Source organism: Ochlerotatus camptorhynchus, unplaced genomic scaffold (genome assembly GCF_037179485.1).
Source record: "Ochlerotatus camptorhynchus isolate MF236.1 unplaced genomic scaffold, CSIRO-AGI_Acam_v1.1 ptg000170l, whole genome shotgun sequence".
NCBI classification, from domain to species: Eukaryota; Metazoa; Arthropoda; class Insecta; order Diptera; family Culicidae; genus Ochlerotatus; species Ochlerotatus camptorhynchus.
The window spans coordinates 376,830-395,739 of record NW_027040660.1 but is presented as its reverse complement, the minus strand read 5'-3'; the positions used below and the strand labels follow the sequence as shown (position 1 = coordinate 395,739).

The window sequence follows — 18,910 nt, the reverse complement described above, 5'->3', positions numbered from 1 at the left end:
TTGAGTATAATCATATTTACCTACTGTTGGGTACAACTAACTTACTTTTGGTTAAAAAGCCAGCGGAAAATTCCATACGAATTGCACACAAGTAAATGAAATTTACTTTGACCCGCTTTACCTACTGTTGGGTTCCTGCACTATAGTGCCGAGATGAGTGAAAAGAACTTAATTTTGGTTACTTTTTTCTAACCGTGTATATTACGTGATATTTTCTATAGTCTGAATGTACTATACAGTACTTAAGACGAACCAAGCAAATAAAAAAAAGGCAGATTATATCTGCCATCTCTCTTGACATACCAGATTGGCAACTGACAGGAAGCAAACTGTCAACACGCTAAGAATCGTTAACCCAAATTTGGGTAATCGATTTGAACATATTTGAGCAAGGTGACTATATATAGGTGTTCTAATGTGTCAAATTCATTATTCAGCCATGTTGAATTTTTGTATGGGACAGCGACCGAGTTTGTTCACAATTTGCTCTAAAACCGCACTTTTCCACCCCCACAACCTCCTCGACCATAGTGATAAAGCTGTATCACCATGTATATACCCACCATGGATTTGAGTTCATCAGAACGTTCCCGAACAACATGTGAAAAAGGCATAAAGCCAAACGTAAACAATGCATTTAAACGTCGATTTTTCACGAATTACAACCCGCCTACACAGTCAAACTATATCATCTGATAGAGCAAACATTCTCTCAGATGCTAGTGTCGGTTTGCCAGAATGAATCTATATTTACGAGAAATTGACGTTTAAAGTCATTGTTTAGCACATAGGTCCTTTTCACATGTTGATCAAGTTACTAGCTTCCTCCATTATACGTCATAACAAAAACGATAAAGTTGGGTGCAAAGGCCAAATCTCGCGTCACTTTTTAAAAGGTCCTATCTACATTGATCGATTCTCTTCGACGCCTTTTTCTTTGGATCGCCACGACCATGTTAAGATAAAGGGTGTACGGAATCAAATTGCATCATTTTCAAATGGCTGTATTTTCTATTGAAATTTACCCATGGAGTATTTTCTATTGAAATTTTGTGTGAAATTAGTTCAATGTGTTCAATATTGTTTACACTGTGTAAGTTTCACTAGCGTTGCGAAGATGGAGTCCGAAGAACAGTAACGGCGCAAACAAATTTTGCTCACGTTCCTCGAAAATCCGGATCTCTTTCATCGTGCCATCAGCAGGAAGCTGGAAATGGTACAATATACGGTCAGCCGTGTTTTGAATCGGCACAACGAACGTTTGACCACGTACAAAGTCCAAAAGGCACCGAATCGCGATGAATGATAGCATACGGTAGGGAAATCACGTGCAGGGAAGTTCCACATCCAGATGTTGACAAAACCGCATTGACTGGTTATGGATGACGAGACGTATGCAAAAGCAGACTTTCGGCAGCTTTCGCCCTCTTCTTCAGTGCTCATCATAAGTTCAATGTCCCTGAGGACGTCAAAAAGCAGAAGATGTCAAAGTTTTCCAAAAAATACATTATTTGGCAAGCAATTTGCTCGTGTGGAAAACGGAGCACTCCATTCGTGATAATTGGGACGATCAATGGGCAGGTATACCTTAAGAAATGCCTCCCAAAGCGACTTCTGAGGTCACACAATGGTCCTACGCTTTTCTGTCCGGATTCGTGCCATAACTCGAAAGATGTTCTGAAGGCTAAGGAGGTAAATTTCGTGCGAAGCATCGCACCGGAACTGCGGCCAATTGAGAAGTACTGGACCATCATGAAGCAGGCACTTCGGAAATACCCTGAGGAAGTGAAATCAGAGGAAGACATGAAGAGAAAATGGATTTCCAAATTAAAAAAAAGTTGGTCCAAACGTTGTACAAGATCTTATGGGTAGTGTTAAGAGAAAAGTACGTGCATTTGGATATGACAATGAAATTGAATAAAACGAACATTGAAAAAGTTAAATAATATGTTTTCTTTTATTCCCTGAAAGTTTGAAGATGATCGGTTGAATGGGTGAATTTTGCCGAATCTTTTCTTGTCATGCAATTTGATTCCGCACACCCTTTATTTTCGAATATTTTCGATACACAGTTCAATGGAAGAAGGAACAGTCTAGCATCTAGTACTACAAAGACGATATACACGCTGTTTCAAAACTACCCAAATTTGGGTAGAATCCACCCAGATCGGTCAAAACTGAACGACGTTTAATAAATTTTGACTCAAAAACCAGTATTGTTTATAACGAAAGCTAACGATCTGCTTTGTATGATTAAAGCCCTGTTTAATATGTTTAACACTGCTATCACTATGAGAATATATGTGTTTATTTGGAAATAGAAATAAATTTTCGGTCATCAAAACAAAACTTTATTTTTCTCGGATCGGTGCGAATGTTACTTTCGACATAATGAAAATTTGCTCTTGATATTATATTCTGTTTTTCCATAGCCTCCAGTTGGAATAAAATTGTACACGGTAAAGGTCTGAACACAATGATAGCGGCATAGCGGCATAGCGGCAAGCGCATATTTTCCAATACACTGAAATCCGTTTGACAACCCACAATGGTTGCGGCAAAAGCGGCATTGTACTAAAACTCATTTTCTCCAACATTTTGGAAAAACGCGGTGCGGTTGAGCAGAAACCTGAGAAGTGCTCTATGATTTCAGATGTATTTTTTGTAACTTTGAATTAACCAGAAACTTCAAGACGTGAACCAAATAATCATCCAAGGTAGAAGTAAGTGGTCAGAAAAATGTTGGCCGCATCCGAACATGTTCTGAGTACCCCCAAGGAAGTGGTCAGTTTCTTCTCGAATCAACACCCTCTTGCGACACATTAAATTACATGGAATTCAATAATATTACCATTTTTGTCCAAATTAAGAACTGAAGACCACGTTGGCCAGATTCGGACATATTCCGGATACCCCCGGAGAAGTGAAACTTGGACCTACATCCTCATGTGACACATGAAGCTACGTGAGAATTCAAAAATAAGAACATTGGTGGCCATATTAGGCACTTAGGACCACGCTGGCTAGACATGTTCCGGGTGCTCCCGAGAAGTTTAATAAATTTTCCGAAATTTTCCTGATGCCAATGAAACTTCTCTGAAGTTCTCAGAAATTCCCTGAAATTCTCTTCAGAGGAAGGTCTCCTCAGACCTATTCTGAAGTTCTCCTCAGAACTACTCTGAAGTTCTCCTCAGAACTAACCCAACAAACATTGTAAGCGGAATAAGAGCTTATTCAGGCAAAAATATGCTTCTTCAGCTAAAAAATAGCTTATTCAGCTCTTAATCAGCACAAATTGTTTGTTGGGAAGTTCTCGTCAGAACTACTCTGAAGTTCTCCTAAAACTACTCTAGATCCTCGATGAAGTATTCAACATTTTCTTGAAATGTACGAAGTTGTCTGAATATTATCTTGAAGATCTTTGAACTTTCCCAATATTCGGGACTTCTCTAAAGATATCGTTACTCCCCAAAGTTCTTTAAACTTCTCAATAAATTAGAGTGCTTTGGACTTCGCTAAAATTCATGGAATTTTCCTTAAGCTCTCGCAGTTTTCCTAATATTCATAATTCTTCTGCGAAGCCCTTATAAAAAAATGCCATAGATGAATGATAACCCAAATGATAGAATTATTCCACAAATGCTTTACATTATACCCGGAACACGTCGTTAAGCAAAATAACCATAACAATTATTACCAGGCTTAAGACGGTCAACATCAAATAATCGTCTCTTGCTGTGATCGTACTTGACCACTGGAATAGACGATTTATGTGATGTGACACATCAATTCAAATGCATTTTTGAATTTGCAAAAGCAAACGATGTTCTTCGCAGATCCTTTGGGAGTATTTATGGACTTTTTTTTATCTCCCGGAATCGGTTCGGAATCAAGTCGAGTAGAGGAAAAAATGATGCGATGCGGCATATTATTTCACAGGAATTTAAGATAAGAAATCGAGCTGTACCGTTCAAGGTCCCTCGCGGATGCTGAACCTGAAATCTGTTTCAGAACAAATGATCTGGAGAAAAGGATTTATTTGGGCAAACAAAACGAGCTCGGAGGAGTTCATAGGACTTCTCGGATAGTTTCTTTGACATTACTGGGATAGCTTCTCAAGGGACTCCGTAGATTGGAGCGATGCTAAAATTAATCATTGTACACCATTAATCTACGGTCCAAAGTATCTTACGGAATAAGAGAAGTGTTCGGGAGTACTCCACACGTCTCAACTCCAGAACCAAGGGTCAGTGATGGAAAAGTTCGCGATAACTCACTATGACTCGTGAACTTTTCCAATGGTGAACTTCGTTAAATATCGCGAACTTTTCCAACACTGCCAAGGGTCATATAAATTACCTTTTGATGGAATTGGACGTCTTGTTCTGCTCTAAAATCGCCTAACACTCCGAAAACGATGTCTCCGGTAAAATGTGTAACGGCAACTTGGCAATTTTTAAACAGTGCTCAGCAATTAATCGATAGATTTTAAATCTATTGATTTCGAATAAGTTTTTTAAAGTATGTTGTTTCAAATGGCGCCGATAGATTTGAAATTCGTCAATAAATAGCTGAGCTATGACTATCAAACATTGCAAGTTTTCCGTTACACATTTTACCGGATGCATCGTACTCGGAGTGTTAAAGAGCGACGCCCATAAATTGACTTTAGTTGGGGTTAGATTTTTGTGTAAAGTGGACTTGCCATCTTTATTTTCTGATCGGCTTTGGTGAGAGCTAAGAAGACATCTTAAAGGAACTTTTTCCGGAAGAAATCTCTCTAACTAAGCCAATAGTATACCAATCTTCTGTTTTTTTAACGCCACTTAATGCGGAAACCTTTTGAGCTGCAATAGATATTTAATTTTTCATGGAAAATATATACATACTCTAGAATTAATTTCCGAAATTTTAACCTGGTGCGCGGGGCAAAGTTATGAAAAGTGGGTTCAGGGCAGTGTTGGGAAAATACATAAAATCAAATCTCACTATAGAACAAGATCACGTTTGATTTTCGTAGAAAAAAAAATCACCAAGCCAACATCTGCGGCTGATATTGCTAGTTGTGAAATCGCAGCTTGGAATATCAAGCTACTCTCACTAGCTGAAAATCACACCAAACTGAGGTAAGATTGATTTTATTGATTTTTGCTTTACAGCCGAACGCAACCGAAACTGTCATAACGGCTGGCAGCAGTCACTTCGCGTGTGCGATTGGTGAAGAGAAAAGAGAGATAGGATTATTATACATACGTTGTCTTTCTAAGAAAACGAAATTCAACGGATCACCGATTAAACTCTCAGCTTCAAGTTTACACGTTGTGAATATTCTCACAGATCAAAGGAGCTTGTAAAACCAATATCAATCATGATATTTTGCTCCAATATCACGCGTGATATTGAGAGTGTATGAGAGCGGAAAAATATCAATTTGCTAATGATCATGCCATCACTGGTCCGGGGTATCCAAACCCAAGACCTTCAAATCATTCAATGTAATCAAACATACACACTTAGAAATACTCAATTTTACATAAAAGATGAGAAGTGAACAAACATGTCATGTAGGGTATACGTCCCTAACCTCGGTCTAATATGCAGCCATAGATTACGTTTTTAATCATAACTCATCAATTAATTTACCTGCAAACGATATTCTACTGCTAAATGGTATGCTTAGATATGCTTATCATGTCGTTTGCTATCAGGAACCGCAAAAAGTTGAAAAACTTACTTTTTTTAAGACAAAAACTCACCAGGGAAATGTATGTAATATCGGTCTATTGTCCCCAAATTGGGTCTATTTATGGATGCAACTTCGTCCTATCCTGTTTGATTCTCAAAAAAAACGCTCTTGGTAACGTTTTCTTATGTATTTTTTTTTATCACTATCACTGTTAACTTAATACTCTTCATTCCTCAAAACATTTCTTAGAGAAAATTTTACGAAAACTACATTAAATCACTCAAGTTAAAAATTAAAAATTAAAAATTTCGCTTATCGTCTTTCGACCGCAGAATATCTAAATCAAAACATTGTGATGTTCATTATACAGATTTGGCAGAAAAAAATCTCCCTTCCTGTTCGTTCCTTATCATCCAAATGCAAACCACATTGTTGACGTTACTCTTATTGCTATATGCTGTCAAATGAATTTCATGGGCCAAAGTTAGGAACATAGAAAAGAAATGTGTCCCTAAAGTTGGGTCCATGATTTACTTGTGAAAACGTTGTTAAACAATTAAAATAAACATAAAATATTCAAACAGTAACTGTGAGTTTTACGTCTAGTGTGTATTATCAGGTAATTCCATTCAATAAATGCCATAATCAGGCCATTTGATGATCGTCAGTGCAACCTTCCCATCTTAACCTTAGAAGTCATGGCGGCTAAAAACTCCGAACAGAGTGATATTCTCAACCAGTTTTATTACTTACGAGAGCTGAAAATGTATTGAAATGTTGTGATATAAATTGATTTGTGTGTGGTACACATTTATCAATCATCAGTGATCAATATTTTCCTTATTTTTTGTGTAATATTCCTTAATTAATTATTTATTTGCGTGATAGGCCGAATGAAAGGACTAGACCCACATTACATACCGTAACCCTAATATTAAGATCTCCGAGACTGAAAAGTTCGTTGTCAAAATTGACTTTCGTATATGTCGCTCTCAGAGCACCTAAATTTACATGATTTTTTTAAGTGTGTACTTAGGTGTATCATAACAATTATGGTTGGTAATTTACTTTCGTAGCTGGCGCACCCAGGTTAAAACATGAATGTGAATTGATTTGGATTTGGGCATCTTTAGAGGTGGTCTGACCTAGATCCAAATTAATGACACATTTGAACTAAAGAGCCTGAATTTATAAAGATACGACATGTCAAAATTTGGAACAATCGATTATCTGTCAAATTCATAGGAAAAGTTATTCCCATAGAGCAGAAGACCTGTCAAATGGATGAGATGTCGCCTCTTTACCGCATTCAGTCTCTTTAATTTGAACCTGCTAAAATAAAATAGATCAACCAGAATACCTACATCAAACTGTGTGCGTACGTCAAAATACGAAACAGAACCATCTTACTCCCTGATTTTGTGGAAAGCCATTTTTTCATCGCAAAATTGACCTGCTATGGCCGTCTCTGGGAGTGATGTGTGGCTTAACAAAAAAAACCTTGAACTGTTTGTCCTTTTGAAAAATGCTTCCCAGTGAAATAAAAATAAAAACCTGTATTTATCCACCTATGGTGAGGTCTGACCTTGCTTACGAATATAGAATTAATTTGATTGCGCAAATTTACTCGCATGATGTCGCGTGTTGGGTTTTGGCCCAAGACAGAAACTAACCACTTCCCTGGGGGTACCCGGAACATGCCAGGATGTTTCCAATGTGGTCCTGAGCAGTTTATTTGACTTCTATTAATTTTGATTTTGAGATCTAATGGGGTTTACTGTATCGAATGATGGGCTTTGAATCAAACCAGAAACTATCCATTTCCCTACATGGAACATACCTGGAAGGGGCCAACTATATTTGACTACCATTGATATTGTTTTTGAATTTCAATGTGATTTGGTGTGTCGCGTGATGGGTTTTGGAACAAGTCAGAAACTGGTCACTTCATACGTGAGTGACTACCGACTGAGTCGGACGTGTGTGCTGTTTGCTGCTGCGTTCAGTGCTGTTGCTGGTTCGAGGAAAGTGTTCGACGGAAGGCTGGTCCGGTAATACGGATTAGGAGGCGGATTGGTGGAGTGAAACGAAGATAAGGTGGCGGTTAACACCCGCAGGTGATGCGCTATAATTTGCGTGACGGTTTCAATCGGTGGCGGTGATAGAAGAAGAAAGAAAAAGCGTGATTGAGACTGCTTTTGGCAGGATTGCTGCTGAAGGGGCGAAGGGTCTATGCGGGGAGGCCCAGTGTGCATATGTGTGCGAGGGGAGCGCAAGGGGAGTTGCGTTTAAGAGTGGAAATTGTAGATTCCACGCCGAACGGTAGCGATAATTTCGAGTGCGAGAAGGTAGGAAAGGGGAAGAAAAGAAGAAGCTGATAGTGCGGGGAAAATAAAAAGCCAAAAATATAGCGGCAAACAGTAGTGTGTGAGTGAGCACCCTAAAGGAATACAGAGTAAAGCGGCGGTGAAATTCTATTAGACGAAGAGAGTAGAAAGAGAAGCAAAAAGAAAACAGTGAAAGATTGCGGCAGCGGTTTTAATGCAGCGACAACCGATAGTAGGAGAGTGAGTGCCACATAGGTGTTTCATCTTCTCGTAGTAGGGGTTAAAAGAGAAAAAGAAGGAGAAGAACGGTGAAGTCCGACCGCGGGTCCGCAAGAAAATAGTTTCCCTAGAAGCCCTTCAATTTAGTGAAGAGGAAGAAAGTGCTGAGTGGTTGCGATGATGCGCGTTGGTGGTGGTAACCTCCAACTAGGTCGGCCAAATGTTGTAAAGGATCGTGATCGGATTTACCGGGAAATACCGATTGGAGCTTATGACCATTAAGGACAGGTAAGTAGTTGGTCCATCAAAGGTAAGATAAATTAATAAACATAAAGTATCCGTTCGATTTTGGCAACACGTCCTCAGTATATTTAAACTGCTTGTGCTCTGCAGTTATATTATTAAATTCTGTTTAATAATTTTCTTAGATTTTCAGTAAAATTGTCACCTGCAGGCCTGTTCTGCGATTAGTATGGCTCTCTGTCGCTAGTAGGGTGACGGTGGTCGCCTCGTGTGAGGTGACTCTTCATTTGATTGCACGGTGAGTCACCCCACTAGTGCGTGACTTTTGTTGACTCATTGGTGGTGGAGATTCGCACGACTCGCGGAATAGGTCAGATGATAAGATTTGCATTAATTAAAGATTTTGAAAAGCTAAGAAGTCAAAATTGTGTTGACAAAATCTAACGGGTAATGCCGATATATATACACACATTAAATGCAAAGGGGAGGGATGGGACCACCAGGGCACCGGATTGAATCGATTTGGATGGGGAGAGTGGAATTGCCAACTCCCTGTCATTAACATTTCGTGAATTGACTGCGGGCTCTTCTCCCCACTCATTGGGACGTTCCCTCGTATGATGGCTTGTTCTACATCGGGTTGTAGGATTTTATCATTGGAAGGCGATTCTCCTGATCCCGCGGATTGCGCGTAAGTGTATCTGATTTCAGGCCCGCCCCTCCGTTTTTGGCCCTTCTTACAATGGTAAATTAAATACAACCAGGTATCGTACTTGATCAAGTCATACTTGGAGGATGATCCACTGTCTAATGGCTGTGCCTTGCAACAATGAGTGGTATCCTTTACATACATACATACATACAAGTCAGAAACTGGTCACTTTGATTTGATGTGTCGCATGATGAGTTTGCAATCTCCAGAACAAGTTGACTAGATCCAAAAGTATTCAATAACTCTAATTCGGTCTCGGATCAAAAGTCGGTTTTCCAAGCGGTATACCATTCTTTGTAAGAATGCTAAAACAACAGAACAAAATCTGCAGAACAGAACAAAAGTAACACGTTCTGTAGACCATGATTCAGACTTGTAGAATGCTTTAAAACCCACGATAAAAATTGCAATTTACGTTGAAATTTCCATCGGACAATCTGGATGTTCCCTGCCTGATCTTTCCCTTGTGATTCTTTAGCAGCTGCGACGACAGTGCTGGCAGCAACAGCAGCACCGTTAACGCATTAGAGCTGTAACTCCACCAGATGTCAAATATTTCTTGCTTGTGATGAACACTTTGCTGGAACAACCATCGTTTCAGAGAAAATCGAGGAAATAAATTGGTTTGAAATCCCAACACCAAAAGAAAACAAAGCTAAACTCGAGTGAGACAACTGTCAAACTGGTTTGGAACAGTGCTTGTCTTGATCCAAATTCAGATCAAAATACATCAAGAATTACACTGGTTTAAAAAAAAAAAATTACAACTAGTGTTAAACAAAATGCAGACCACCGGTGCAAGGACTCGGTCTGGATCACCGAGCCAATTGGAAAAGATATATATTTTTTTTTTCGAATGTCCCAAATCTTCTGCAATTGGTGGGCAACAAGCTGCTCAATCTCAAGAACACTATGATGTTAATCCAAAGTTAGTGTTTGGTCCCAATTAACTGAAATCGTGTACGTATTCTTAACGTCAGTTCATATACGTAGTACAGCCCCTATACACCGAACTAAATCAATCTTAAACGTATGGACTTTCCGCAACAGATTCTTGTCAAAAATGTATGTCTTTGATGCATCACATCTTATGAATCCATTACTTCTTTAATATGTCTCTCGAAGAAACCTGAGATGAGCATTATTTGCTTGTCACATGAAAGTTTTTCCACAGAAATTTTGTTCTAGATCCGATTCCGGTGGACCCGGAATGAACCATCATCACCATCATCAACTCTTGATCGTTTTATGAACTCCAAACCCTCTTATGGATCATATGATATCTCCAATCTGGGATGAGACCTGAGATTATCAAAATTCGCTTTCTTGTCACAAATTAAATGGAATTAAATACAACCAGCAATTAAGTATCAATTCCATGGCCAAATAAATAAACTAAGGGCCACATTGCGCATCTAGAAACGAAAAAGTTTTTCTTACAAGCATTCGTACAAAAAGTGTTTCGTTTCGAGATGCGCAATGTGGCCCTAGGTCAACTGCGAATAATGTAATACTTCAACAAATATGTTGACAAATAGCTGGTCAATTAACCATTTTGTAGACTTTGGTCAAATAACAGACAAGTACAATGGCTTAGGCAAACAAATATGAAAAATAGCAATATTTGACATAACTTAACGAGTCAAATATTTTACGTGTGGAAAAACCAGATTTCTGAGTTTGTTATCCAGTATTGCCTATTTGCAGATGTAATATTTTTTCGTCTCTTCGATCTAATTGCATTGGATTGATAATGGAAATTATGTGAATTGAATGGAATCTAATGCAAATAACTCGAAAATTTGATGATTACGTTGCATCACATCACATATTACATATTGGGGGTGCAATTTAAAAAAATCAAAATCGACCGCGTTACGAAAAGTGGTCAGGTTTTGACCGCTTTTAACTCTGTCAATAGCGGATGGATATTCATTTTAAACAAGTCAATCGATAGGAATGTCATCTAGAAATCTGCTAAGATGAATACTTTATCAAATTTTAAAAGATCACTTTTGAAAATTGCATGAATATGCAACTGTTGCTATAATAATGAAAATTATCACCGATTGATAGCGAAAAGCGCTTTGCCTAACACAGATTTAAAAATCGAATTCATTCCGGTCTCACCGAACGGTGTTTATTCAATCACCGCGTGTGGTGAGTAGTGGTGTCCAGTGGTCATCATTAGCAGCAGCACCTGTGCTTCCGACGCGTCGTTGTAGATTGTTCTCCAGTACATGACGAAAGGCTGCCCGCAAGTGCGAGCTGCAGGCCACTGAGCAGTCCATTTACCGAAGAAGAAGGAAGAAGTTGCACCACTACTGATTGGATTTCAGTTGCTCGTCGTGAGCCGCTGTGGGCCATATATGCCAAGCGCGTCACAGTTCCAAACAACAACATAATAGCTCACGACAAAACTGTCCTTTTCAGGAACACTATAAATTTGTTAAAAGCGAGCCCCTCACGACAATACCGATGTATTAACGTCAATATAGAATGTATTCGCCTTGACACCAGTCCCGAAGTGACGTTTCTTCACACACATTTTGACAGTTCCTTATGGGATTTTGCGTTAGAGTGAGAGAATAAGAAAAAGTCCGCCATGTTTCACACATAGACTGACAGTTACATATGAGATTTCTCCATAAGAGTAAAGAGTTACAGAGCTCTCGTCAACGCCAATTGCCAATACAATTATTGTGCATAAAAGCAAACGTGTAGGACACTTCTCGCGTTATATTTCAAATAGACCAATTTACATTGAGAGAGTCGATGAAGAAAATCAATAAATGTAGATTGGTATATTTGAAAATGACGCGAGACTTGTCAAGTTCATCAATCGGATGTCAGTTCCCATAATTATAAATCTAACCTACACGGTAAGAAAAAAGTACCCAAAAGTAAGTAAATCTGGTCAAAGTAGTTTTCATTTACTTGTGTGCAATTCGTATAGAATTTTCCACTCGCTTTCTACCCAAAAGTATGTTAGTTATACCCAAAAGTAGGTAAATATGATTATACTCAACGTTGGGTTCCCCGAGGGGGGCGACACATCTAAATCTCAATTCTAGAAGCTCAAAAAATCTCACACTAGCGAATAAATCTTCTTTCATTTCTCGCATCATCTTTTTGCAGGAAATCTTCAAAATCGTGATAAATCTTCTTTCTATCTGCTCAGCGTACGCACAGCTAGCCACAGCAAAACACAATATTTCCTGTAGATAGAGTCGTCCCCCTCGGGGTTCCCACACTTTACTACCACTGTTGGGTGGTTTTGCTCTTCCGTTTTTGACAACATTAAAAGGATAAAAGGAGACAAAGTAGTCAAAAGTAGGTAAAAGTGGGTACTTTTTTCTTACCGTGTACCATATATTTTAAAGGCAACATTGTAGGATTGGGCGATCTTAAGAGAAAGATCGATCTTTACGATCGATTAGAATCGATCCACTGATTAAATCGGTACCAAAGAATTGATCTTTGTTAGATCGAACTTTTGAGTTTTTATTTTTAAATGCTTGTTTACGTTGGTACCCAAGAAATTATTTCCTTTATAACATTCAGTTAAATGTTGTCGTGATGGTAAGAAGCAATGAGCACAGGAGGGAGGTAGCCCAATCCTTCAAATGTTGCTGTAGTCGTAAATATCGGAAACGCAAATAGTGACGTCATTGTAGGGAGCGATGCTGATGTTGACGTTATGTTCGTTAAATTTACAACGCAGTCTATGGTGAGAGTAAACTGTATTCCGATGTTAATGTACATAAAAAAATTAACACATATTTTTTTTTGAAGATCGAAAAGATCGAAAGAATAGATCGCTTTTTTCGATCTTTTCGTGGGCAAAGAATCGATTCAAAAATCGGAAATCTGGATGAAAAAGATCGATCTTCCAAAGATCAATTTTCCAAAGATCGATCCAAGATCGCCTAATCCTACAACATTGGGGGTGCAATTTCTAAAATCAAAACCGGTCGCTGCATGAAAGTGGTCTGATTTCAATCCAGAGATGATGGATTTTAATTCTTCATACGCCAATCGATAGGAAATTTTTCTACGACTCTGCTAAAATTAAGACACATCAATTTTCAAAAGGTCTCTATTGAAAATTGTACGAATGTGCAATTGTTGCTATGATAATTAAAATTATCTTCGATTGTCTTTTTGATGCAATAAAATTCTTCTCGAATTTTCTTAATAAGGGTTTGCTCCGATCCTGTGATTGATGTGTTCTCCCTAACATAGATTAAATTTCAGAATACCATTTCTGGTGTGAACTCCACAGAATTGTTTTAAACCACAAATGACTGATAAATGAGTAAACTAAAGACTTCAAGTAAGAGCTTGTATCCAAGACACATCATCCAGGTTTGGCTACATGGAACACCGACAGAGCACTTCAATAACAGAACTCTCAAACTGCTTCCGAATTTCAACCTATCGAACTTTTTCACTGATAACGAGTTAAGAAATCAATTTAATAGGGGAAATGACGGCTTCGGCATGACATACTATTTTCGGCAACCCAAATTAAAACGCTAATTTCGCTGGATTTTCTCACGAAAACACTTCGCTGAATGCATTCAAACGATTCTTTAGGCTTTCAGCTTCAATTGATTACTTTTTTTCCCACTGAGAAAAAGTAATCTAGCAGGGTTTTCTTGAAATGAAACAAACGCACTACAAAACGCTGCTGATTTCAAGCTGCCGATGAAAGCACAGCCGTTTAACACGCAGCTCAAATAGAAAGGTTGCCGAATAAAAAGATGTTGCCCACAATAGTCGCTCTCACTAGAGAAGATTGGAGCTTTGTAAAAACGTTTCAAAACAGTTTTTGACGATTCTTTCGAATGAAATTGTTAGAGCAGCTGGCAGCAAAAGATTGTAAACAAACCAATGCTGCATATGTGTGCGTTCCTTAGAGAAAAAGACTATAGAAAGATGATCGCTGCTTAGGTTGCCGAGAATACGTACATTCCCCAATTTACGATACTTTTGCTGTGACAACAAAACTACCTTTCGAAATCCTACGTTAAATACAGCCTCTTACTTTTTTCTTAAACAAAACTATAAACAAAACAACTTCCAATAGAACCAAACGATTATTATTCGTTTGTAAATAGTGCTTAACTTTGATACACCTACCTGTGACCTTATCCATAGTGGTCGAAAAAAAGTGTGTTGCCCTTCACCGTTTCGATCAACCAGGATCAACCTTACCCCGGTTTTTGTTTTAAAGCAATTGGAGTAGTTATTTATGTTGGGATTTGAGAAGAAACTTTCAATGGACGGCAATTGAGAAACATAGGGAGTGTTGAAATCTTGGGTATTACAGGTATCGATAAGTGTTTTATCACTCTGCTTTCAAAATTCTTGCGAATGGAACGATGCAAGGTCAGTTCAAAACACTGCATATTTTTCAAATGGTACTTCTGTATAAACCTTGACAACTTGTTGCAAAGTTTTGCTGCTTCTCTCTGGACTTAATTTACCCCTGTTTTGCTGTGTGAAGCAAGGTGAAGAGTTTGTTAAAGCTTGCTGTATGATTATAAATAAAGGACACACATGGTTAAAGAAACAATAAGACATGAGTTCAGGAGTGCTAAGAACACATAGAATCATAAACAACGATAGAATTATTTAAAAGAATTAACAAACCCCATAATCCCCTTTCTCATTTTACAGCTGGTATAATCAATTTGACAGATCGATGTCCATCTATACCACTTGAAATCACTGAAATGGGGTCGATTTTTGAAGATCGAGTTCCACATATGTTATGTGCCGGAATGCTAGTTTAAGTACCAAACTAAAAGTAAATTTATGAATTAAAAAGGGAATGCTGTGAAAAACTGCATTAAATGTTTTCCCTTACCTTGAAAATTGAAATTAGTGCAGGAATCCCCCGAATAGTGCAGTGGGTGGTGCGGTCCACCCATAGCAATTTCTCGGCTGTCTTACATCCAATTGAGCTGATTTTTTTTGTATGTGATTAGGGTCGACCTACAGAACTTCAGCTAAATTAGCTGGAAGAATGCCGAGAACCTGCGGTGGGTGGATGGCATTCGGAGGATTCTTGTATTCAGAAACAGAAGAATTCAAAATATGTCTCTGGAGAGAACTAGAAACACCTCTATTACAGCTCAAATCCTTCATGCATTCAATACTGTCTATGACGATTCCAATTTATTATCCACCCTCATTCATCCCTGAAACCTTGACCCCCCCTCCTCTCCATTTCAACACGCATCGATTGTACTCACCATTAGCGACCAGTAGAAGCGCCACCACAAGCCCCACTAGGACTAAATCCCTGGCTCTGGCAGCATAGGTAGCGGTAATCCGACCGTTCTGTGGCTTGGGGCGCCATTGGCAATACTCCTCACTTTGTCTCCCAGGATGAGGGCTTCCACCACCCAGTTCGCTGGTGGAAAGCATGATGGCGGCTCGGTTTTGGTTTCGGTTTGGTTTGATTTGGCTTGGCTTGGCTTGGTTCGTTGGTTTTCGTTGGGGATTCCTTTTTCCGTGCGCTCAGCTCCCCCGGAACGGAACCGACGAGTGACGATTGCGAGAGTGGTGAGTAACGGTGTGTGGCTTGAGAAAAATATCCTTACGTTTCCAAAATGGCGGTCACATTCGCTGGGGATTGTGCGAGCGCGGAAAATTTTCTGCGTAATTCTTCGAAACTTATTCGGAAATGCACACTCACTCTGTAATTGATCTTCTTACTCTTCTTTTAGATGAAATACTTCCTTTATTGGTTACTTATTTGAACTAGCTAATTTATTATGCATTCATTTAAAATTTTATACTTTTAACACTTGTAATTATTGTCATAGATTTATCACAGATTTTTCTAATTTTTTACTTTATATTTTTTGTACAGTTGATTATTGTCTTGTTTCCAAGTATTCCTTGTTATGTGTTGGATTCGAAGAAATGAAAATAACTGAAACAAAAATCAAACCATTCGTTTTACTTCACTGTCACATAGTTGGTTATGTTTCCGTCGAACTTAGGTTGAAGATTCCGTGTTACACCTCGCAAAACTCAAACCATTTTTTCAGAAGATGCTTCTCACATTATTATACAATGATGATTCACTGATGAGTTTACGCCGCACCCAATTTCGCTCCTTATATTTTTAGCATTAATTGAAGGATGGTAATTTTTGGTGTTGAAAATAAAAATGCAATATTTTACGGGAGTTCACAATTTGCAATTAAACTACCAAATCGGATGCATCAACCACCATTTTACACTTGATTGCACAATAGTGCACGGATGCATAAAACAAAAAAAAGTATTGTACGCAAGGTACCACCACTGCGTCGCAATTCACCAAAATCCAAATTACTTCATTAGCAATTGATAAGATGTGCGCTGAATTCCAATAGACTAGTTGCAAAATTATCCAAACATTGTACAAAGTGATCTGCCACGGCGCCCCCGCCGAATCGTCGATTTCTTCAAATCGTTCACAAACTTTTTCCAGCCCGTTTACATCGAACCGCTCCAAAATGGGGATATACACTTAAACTACTGCTGCTGCTGCTGCTGCTGATGAGCCCCTTCATGCACACATTGCACCACATACACACCAACCGGATCGGGGCAGGTTGTAGTGGCTAGCGTTGGAAATGTGTTTTCGCCAGGGATTCTCGTCTCGGACTGAGTCTCGGTCGCGGTTTGGAGTTATGCGTTGGTAAGCTATGCTCCCTTTCTTAGTGGGCCCCCCAAATGGTAGTTGAGTTTTGCGAGAGAGAGAGAGCAGAGAGGCAGAGAGCGAGCGAAAAGAAGATCTCTCTTTCTCGGGCCGTCGTCACCCTCCCCATCACTCGCATCGCGGAGGCATGGAAACCATTGAAAAGCGTAAGCACCATCACCATCGGAAGGTGTTTGTAAAAACCTTCCCCGGTCCCGGTGGGATGAAGAAGGATGTTCGCTCGATGGGGGAGGGTGCATCCATGCCGCCGCGATGAATGGTTGCGGGATGTGTATGGTTGGTTGGTCGATATGGTGTGTGGTGGAATGCTTTCCCTCTCATTTGAAAGAGAGTGGTTGTGTCGGTTCAGTGAGTGAGTCTGTAGACGGTAGGTTAGTTGGATGACGTTATGTGAATACACATTTGAAGCTATGCAGGTACCTGATCCCGGGTAGTTTTTTTTATGATTGCCTCAATTTTGGCCAAAATATGCTGGAACTAAATGATTTAGATCAATCAGGGCACATTCAGCACTGGTGCCTAAATATATATAGAGAAAAAAATCAGGAAGTTGAACGTCGCGTAAAATCTCATCTCGTTGAATGTTGAGCTATAGTTGGCATAGAAGAGGAAATTGTTTACAACCTTGTATTGATTTATGCGATATTGCGCTTAAATTGAAATTAAATATCGCATAAATTTAAGCCAAATCTAGCGTTAAATAGGTGTGCGCTATATATCGCAGAAATTTACATGAATTCTTCATACGATGTAGTTTTATATTAGTTTTAAACTGTATTGTTTTTTAAACCAGTAAGATTCTCGATTTTACAGTTCGCTTTCAGCTGTGGACGGAAACAGCAGCATTTGTTTTTGGTGTCGATAGTGCTATCGGCAGTCTGTTTTTCGACCAAGCTATTGTGTGTTGCGCACATTGTTTATCCGCAGTTAGCTAGCCGTGTGTGGAATCCTGTGGATAGAATCAAGAATGAATGGAGTTGAAGTTAAAAACACCGTCAAATTTAGCTTTGGCGATGGAGCTAGAAAAACCTCGATAGGCGAAATTATTAATTTCGCGAAGACTCTGGATGTGGATCCTATGCAGATGGAAGCTATATACAGGGTAGCAGAGGAGAAATCCTTGTTTATTAAATTCAAGGTCGAAGAGGCAATGTGTCACACATTGATGAATAACAGTGAACAGTGATGGAAAGGCAGTAGAGGTACACATGTTGAATGTGGATGAATACATTCAGTATGTCAGAGTGTACGATCTGCCTCCTGAAGTGCCTGATAAAAACCTAGCATTGGTGCTGGGGAAATACGGCAAGGTAAAACGTGTGGTTAGGGAGAAATTTCCTCCCGAGTTAGGTTTTGATGTATACACTGGCATCCGCGGTGTATATATGGATGTTAAGAAGGAAATTCCTACATCACTGCATTTCCTCAACCGTAAAGGAAACGTGTTCTATCCCGGAAACAAGAATGTGTGCTTTGTTTGCAAGATTGAGGGGCACCAGATGAATTCTTGCCCAAAGCGGAAACCTCGCAGGAAGCTCGAAAACAACAAACGACGGATACGGAAAGTGTTAGCAGCGTGGATACCTGTACATCATATGCGGGTGTTTTAGCCGGCGATGCTACAGCGGATGCTATTGAGGTGTTCGATGAAGAAGTTATGGCAATCGATGAGACGACCCCGGACATGGAAGAAGAACAAGAAGCAGCAAGAGGAAGTCAGCTCGAGACCGAAAGCAATCCATTGTTCTTGATCGCGAAGAAATTGAAAACTGCTATTGAAACACAGAAAACGGAAGAAAGAAGAAAACTGAGGCCGCGAGAGAAAGTTAACACCAAACAACCGGCTTCTAGGAAAAAATTAACTAATTTTATAAACTCTTTTATTCAAAATTAATGAAAAACTGTAAGAATCGGCTCCGTAAAGCTAACGCGTTTGAGCCTTACAAATAAATTAATGGATAAAAAAAGATTCTCGATTTATATTCGACTGAATGTAG

General features: G+C 39.1%; 1 protein-coding gene across 3 annotated transcripts in view; it reads right to left on the bottom strand.

The window, feature by feature from the left end:
* Window positions 1–18,910, bottom strand: part of LOC135701630 (protein Skeletor, isoforms B/C) — a 247,711-nt gene that overhangs the window by 148,166 nt on the left and 80,635 nt on the right. For 2 of the 3 annotated variants that reach the window (XM_065222478.1, XM_065222480.1), the window contains exon 1: window positions 15,451–16,845. In XM_065222478.1, coding sequence (XP_065078550.1) covers window positions 15,451–15,625 — 175 coding nt within the window. In that variant the 5' untranslated portion in view covers window positions 15,626–16,845. Of the gene's footprint in view, window positions 1–15,450; window positions 16,846–18,910 lie in introns of those variants that run through there. The other variant, XM_065222479.1, reaches the window with a different exon arrangement.